The 7,121-nt window shown below is 40.6% G+C and overlaps 1 protein-coding gene across 1 annotated transcript; it reads right to left on the bottom strand.

Annotated features, from left to right (window-relative positions):
• Positions 1-3,929: 3,929 nt before the first annotated feature.
• On the bottom strand, positions 3,930-5,013 carry LOC124526724 (olfactory receptor 1L1). Its single transcript, XM_047099856.1, has one exon. It carries the CDS (start codon positions 4,860-4,862, stop codon positions 3,930-3,932), a length of 933 nt encoding a protein of 310 aa, XP_046955812.1. The 5' UTR covers positions 4,863-5,013.
• Between the last annotated feature and the right edge of the window lie 2,108 nt (positions 5,014-7,121).

Here is a 7,121-nt window from a genome sequence, read left to right as displayed (position 1 = left end):
CCAAAAACTACACATATTTAGTGTACACAATTTGATCGTTTGGACATTTGTATACACTCATGAGCCATCACCCCCAAGCAATTCCTCTTCTTTACTCCTCAGCAGTACTCTGAAACATGGCATTTCTTTTAGGTTAAAAAAATGTTTATTTATTTTGAAACGGGGGGTGGGGGAGGGAAAGAGAGAATCCCAAGCAGGCTGCATACCCAGCATGGAGCCTGATGCAGGGCCCAATCCCACGATGATGAGCTCATGACTGGAACTGAAATCAAGAGTCGGATACTCAACTGATTGAGCCACCCAGGTGCTCCTGAAGCATGGCATCTCCTAACTACTTCTATAATTCATGAAAGACCTCTCTTCTTAGTATGGATCCTTTTTTGAAATTGCTTAAGGCAAAATTGGTATCTTTGAGAAAATTTTCCTTGTGGTCATTTTGGACCCTTAGGGTAAGGGAGAAGGTCATGGTTAAGGGTATAGAACTGAAGGACTGCCTTCCTCTTGAGGTCTAAGTTATTGTGGCTCAATTCCCCCATTCACCAACCTGCAGAAGTTTAAATTGTCCTGGTGATTTCTGCACATTTTTAAAAGGTGTATGTCCTCTTGGTCATCTCTACCTCTGGGGCTCCGGTTTCCAAGAATGTCAAGTTGGAGCTCCACCTCACTGATCTAGAATTGATTTTTTTCCCAGAAATTGCAGAAGGCAGAATTAATAAGTCAGAGAAATTCTCTTTACAGCCACATATGCACCCTTAGGGAGGCAGGATAGGGGTTAAGAGTAAAAACCATAATTGTCCAAACAGATTTCAATCTCCAGAACTGAGGGTAAGAAATGTTTGATTTCCAGAAAGTTATTTATACATTTTTGCTTGTTTTGTTTCAAGTTTTTATTTAAATTCTAGTTGTTTAACATACAGAGTAATATTGGTTTTAGGAATAGAATTTAATGACTCATCACTTATATATAACACCCAGTGCTCATCACAACAGGTACCCTCCTTAATACCCATCATCCATTTAGTCCATCTCACGCCCACCTCCCCTCCAGCAAACCTAAGTTTGTACTCTACCACTAAGAGTCTCTTATGGTTTGCCTCCTTCTCTTCCCCACCCCCCTGCTGTGTTGATCTGGTTTGTTTCTTAAAATCCACATATGAGTGAAATCATATGGTATTTGTCTTTCTCTAACATTTTGCTTAGCATAATACACTGTAGCTCCATCCACGTCATTAAAAATGGCAAGATTTCATTCTTTTTGATGACTAATATTCCAGTGTATATGTATACCACAGCTGTGCACCCTGATGTTTGTACTAGCATTATCAACAATAGCCAAATTATGGAAAAACCCCAAATGTCCATTGACGGATGGATAAAGAAGTTATTTATACATTTTGATCCTCATGTATCCCATCTGAGATATGCAAATAATGAATTTGTGTTTTCTGTTAAAGACTTAGTAGAGAATTAGTATCATCATGTATGTAAAGTTCCTAGTCTGGTCTCTTTCAAAGTTAAGTGCTCTATGGTTACTGTGATTATATAGTCTTGAGTACCAGCAGGGTTCCTTTGCTGAAAGTCTAGGTAAGATCAGATAGAATCCCTCACTTCCAAAGTCAGTGGAAGTTTAAACCTATGCCAATATTTCTGCAAGTCCAAGAGGATTGTGATATTATTGTGACCTCTTTCTATAAGTTTCTGCTTCTGTTACTCCCCACATGACCAGATATGCAACTTAAGCCCTTTCCTAATGACTCATATAAGGAGTGGGGTTTGCTAAAGATGTTTAGAGTATATGTGTTTATGTGTGTTTTGGAGGAAGTTGATACTTTCATAAAAGGAACAGTTTCTAACTGATCCTTCATCAACCTGCTATCAATATCCGTTTACAGGTCTGTCTTGGGAAAATTTTCACGTCTGGTTAAGTCCTATGTAGTCTCCAGTTTACCCCACCTGGTTGACCCCTCTCTCCTGTACATCTTTATATGAGAGTAATGGAGAAAAGCCTCTTAACCTTTGTGTGCTTCCCAAGACCACTGCTCTCTTCTGTGAACTGACTACAGAGGAGCAGCAAAATAACATATTCATGAATTTCGTATTTTCTGATAAATAACTGTCAAGTGCCTCAACCGTGTTCCAGCTCCATTGGGCATGTTCATGCTTTGGTTCTTATTCTTTTGTGAGATTTGTTTGTGTAGCTGAGGTTTGTCTCTTTTTCCCTTGTGAATCTTTACAATAAACCCCTGTGACAATGTTGAATCCTACCTGAGCCCTGTGCTCCTGGAAAACAGTAACAGAGAAGAAATCCTCCCACCCTTTTGTGCTCTGAAAAATGACTGGACTTTGACCCTCAGCCAAAGTCCACGTACCACCCCTGTGTGATGGCCCCTCTGAATGTCCACTGATGTCTGGGAAAAACTTTCCCTGATCAACTATCCAATCTCACCACTGTCACCTGCTCATCCCACTTTACCACACGTGGTTCCTTCTAGCTTCTTCCTCTTCCTCCTATAAAAGAAAAGCCCTTTTCTGCCTGACCTTTGATACTTCTTGCAGATCTCCTGGCTGGGTATTCTTCCTGTTACAACAGTCCTCTCTCACTTACTACTATGGCCCCTTCCCTCCATCTTGGAATAATCCTTTCAAATACAGTCTCTCTTTACTTAAGCCCAGAGGTTTTTTGTTTTTTGTTTTTGACACCTGTTACTTAAAAGTATACATGTTCCTCTGTACCTTGTAACTGGAAACAACCCAAATAACACAAAATTTCACTCTAAAGTCTTGTGTTGCCTATTTTGTTTTGTTTCCTTAGGCTCCTGCAGATTTTTGGACATCAGACTGTTGGCTTATCATCTAGCACATAATCTTTGTTTTTAAGTCTCAGAGACTGGCACATAGTGTATAATAAATAGAAATTTGTCAAATGAACAAATGAATTCACAAATCTCTGAGTGGCCAAATAAATTTATGGACTAACAGCGACCTTAATATTTTTCAGAACTCACCAATGGACAAAGGCATTTTTCCATGCCTAATTCTGTTTTTCTCGTTAGTAGTTGGGTCACATCTGTTAAGGAAGAAGAATCCCTAGCAGTTGGAGGCATCTATTATCAGGGTAATTGGAACATAATATCTACTCCCTGAGAGAGTGGCACACTTAAATTTGGGTCAAATGAAATTAATAAGGAAAGACAATGCATAGTCGACTGTGCCAGGTGGGAAGGAGGGAAGAACACTGAGATGCTATGCTCTTGAGGAACTGGCCTGGGACTGATTCACCAAGAGTCATCTACTGGGGTGATTTCATTTTTTTACCATATAATAACTATAGAAGTCAGGACCTTAGTCTTTGAAATTGACCAAGAGGAAGGAGTCATGACCATTATAAGGGGAGAAAGAGAGATCTTGCTATTGAAGGGCACTTGGGCTGCCATGATAAGTTACACACTCATACATGCGTGCGCACACACACACACACACACACACACACACACACACTTAAAGTCATTCAAACAGCTTTAAATGACTACATAAGAAAACTCAGCCCTATGAATAGGGATACCTATAAATAAGGAGTTTCTAGTGATCAAACTCAAGGATAGGAGCGATTTCAATAGGATTGGGATTATGTGAAAGGCATGTGATGTCCTGGAAACCAGATGTGTTTTCCAAATTTAGACTGGTGCACAGAGAACAAGATACAGGTAGACCTTGTCCCAGTCAGATAATATTAGAGACCACTGGGAAATAGGCATCATATTTAGGGGTAGCTTCAACACATTAGTTTCATCACATGCAATAAACATTCTTCTATCAGGGATGAAACAAATCATTAAAGTTACCGTCCTTCAGAACTGAATGACAGACACGTTAAAAACCTGCAGTCAGGGGTGAAAGATTAACGGGCTTCTCTTAAGACCTCAGATTCCTTATTGGCATTTCACCCAGTGCATCAGCTTTGTCAAGCCCTGCTTCATGTCTTTGTTCCTCAGACTATAGATAAATGGGTTTAGCATGGGGGTTAGTATGGTGTAGATAATTGTTGCTATTCGATCCTTGACAGTATAGTTGGACAGGGGCTGGAAATAGACATAGCTAATGCTTCCATAAAACAGGGTCACCACTGTGAGATGAGAGCCACAGGTGGAAAATGCTTTGCGCTTCCCAGCAGCTGAAGGAATCTTCAGAACAGTGATGAGGATTCTTAAGTAAGAGATGATGATGCACGAAAAGGGTGTCATTATGACAGCCAACCCTTCTGTCATTACTGTGATTTCTTTGACAAAATGGGAGGAACAGGACAATTTCAGCACTGGCTGGTCATCACAGAAAAAATGGTGGATGACATTAGAGGAACAGAAGATGAGTTGATTGGTTAGGAGAATGTGCAGGAGGGAGTGGAGGTGTGGAATGCAGAAGGAGAGGATCAGAAGCAGGACACAGCGTCTGTGATTCATGATGGTGATGTAGTGAAAAGGATAACATATGGCTACATAGCGGTCAATGGCCATGGCTGCCAGGAGGTAACTGTCTGTATTTCCAAAGGCTATGAAGAAGTACATCTGGGTCAGACACTCACCATAAGAGATGGCCTTTGTCTCTGATAAGAGGTTCACCAGCATCTTGGGGATAATGACTGTCACATAGCAAATGTCAACAAAGGACAGGATGCTCAGGAAAAAGTACATGGGTGTCTGGAGGCGAGTGTCTGAGCGAATGGCTAGGACGATGAGCACGTTTCCTATCACTGTGATGAGGTAGATGGGGAGAAACACAGCAAAGAGTGGCTTCTGATCTTCAGGTCGAGAGGAGAGTCCCAGGAGGATGAATTCAGAGGGTCTTGTTAGGTTACTTTTCCCCATAGCTTTGAGTTCACCTAGAGATAAAGTAACACTATAACAGACTCTTCCAACATTCGATATAATCTACCCAAGAATTTTTTTGTTTATTCTTCCTATCAGCAATTAAAACAACCAAAATATTACAATTACCTGGATTGTGACTTCTTTCCATTAACATTCAGAATTCAGAATTTAATGTATATTTTAGCCCCCTTTCAGTCTTCTGCTGTAAAGAGAGACTAATACAGGGAAAACAGAAATGGGAGAGAGAAAAAAGAAGATAGATACAGAGAGGGAATGAGAGAAAGAGAGAATTCTCTGAAAGGGCAGGAGCAGAATCCTGGAGAAATTATCTTTTGATTGAGGATTTTCATTCATTAATTCATGGCAGGAGGATCAGCAGTTTGCTTCCCATCTAATTTCCAGCTGATGGAATGATGATTTCTGCCAACTCTGATGTTTTCCTCTGCATCAATTATTCTGGAGGTTGAAAATTATCTGAAAAGGCAATGAAATATGAGATCACCCAACAGGTATTCCGTGCCTCTCACTTTCTAGTGAAAATTAATTGGAGCGAAAGAATAAGCATAAAAAGATAAAAGATAGGCAGAGAAAATAGGACAGTGAAAACATTTCTTTTAATGATAATATCAATCCCATCCTGTGCCCAATCCCTGGATCTAAAAGTGTTGTTATTGGTGGTATGTGCTTATTTGTGTTGGTGTAATTCTTTTCCAAATTCCTGTCTTAGCTATAGACAGGCTGCCCAGAAAAATCACAGAAGGAAGGCATCTGCTCCTAGACAAGATTTCAACCTTCATGAATCTGAAGGTTTTCTTCCCTGCCTCCTCTGGACCTTCTACAGGCTGAGGGGACTATAGACATTCATAGACTCCACCCTCTGTCAAGGGAGCATCCTTTGAGACTGTGAAGAAGTCCCCAAAGCTTAGGTAGAGGAGACATTAGAGCACAAGAGAACTTCAATTATTGAAGTTTTGGAGTTTCTTCCCTAAGGATTCTGTGAAGTATCAGTGCTTTGTTTCTCCTGTGGCAGTCACCGTTTTGACCTTTCTCCTTTAGGCCAAAAACACCCTATATGAGGTTGGCTCTGGTGACAGAGATGCCCAGTGCTGGCTCTCCCAGACTTCATAAGCATTTATCCCATAGCTGTATTATTTATGTTGAGAGACAGTCTATGGTCAGATAACCTTTTTTCAGAGTGCACATAGCTTTGCATTAAAAAGACTAGAACATCTGATGCCACCACTTTTCCATCTCTCAGGTTTAGAAGCAGCCCCTGGTTGGTCAATATTTTAAAACTTCAGAATATAGAAGTTAATACTTCAGATTTTAGACCCCAGACTGTACTCTTCTGTCTGAAGCATCTCTAAGTCTGGTTGTAAAATATTGATGTATGACCCTTGTTTTTTGACTCAGGGAAACCACCAGGTGAATATATCTTATGTTTTATGGAATCCTGAGTTCTTGGTCATTTGGGGCATCTCACTGTGTGTGCACTGCAGAATTACCCAATGAGGACTCAACTCCCTCCTGGTCTCCCAGTATAACCATTACCCAAGAATATCCCATTCTTTATTATTGATTGCCCTTTTACCCATTTATATTATCATGCCTTTGTTTAGACTCTCCCTCATCTGCTCTACCTAACCTGCAAGGCTTGGATTTAGCCTCCTCTAGGACACTTTGCTGGATGACTACCAGTTAGAATGAGTCTGTCTTCTGTCCTTTTTTAATACTTTGGATTTTCACTGTAGTCAGTGTCTCAATCTCTTTGTCTTATTGCTTATACATTAGGGGCGCCTGGGTGGCTCGTTTGGTTGTGTGTCCCAGTCTTGATTTTGGCTCAGGTCATGATCCCAGAGCCATGGGAGAGCCCCGTGTTGGGCTTCACGCTGAACATGAGGCTGCTTGAGATTCTTTCTCTCTCTCCCTCTGCCCCTCTTCCCCACTTGTGCTTTCTGTCTAAAGTAAAAAAAGAATATAAATAACCCCAACTGTTATATGTAGGGTTCTATTGTTTCATGTACAATTTTTTGTGATGTTATTTAAATATGTATAAGCTCAAACCAACTGTACATTCTTTGTTATTTATTAAACAAGTGTTTAAATGTTTATTTATTTATTTTGGAGAGAAAGAGCAAGTGAGCACAGGTGAGGGTCAGAGAGATTGGGAAAGAGAATCACAAGCAGGCTCCATGCTGTCAGTGTGGAGCCAGATGTGGGGCTTGATCCCACAAACCGTGAGATCATGGCCTGAGC

The sequence above is a fragment of the Lynx rufus genome, unplaced genomic scaffold (assembly GCF_022079265.1).
Source record: "Lynx rufus isolate CCGP_SWC_20201006 ecotype Redwood Valley unplaced genomic scaffold, mLynRuf1.p SCAF_10, whole genome shotgun sequence".
Classification (NCBI taxonomy): Eukaryota; Metazoa; Chordata; class Mammalia; order Carnivora; family Felidae; genus Lynx; species Lynx rufus.
The sequence above is the reverse complement of the archived record's forward strand: the minus strand, read 5'-3'. Positions and strand labels throughout refer to the sequence as shown.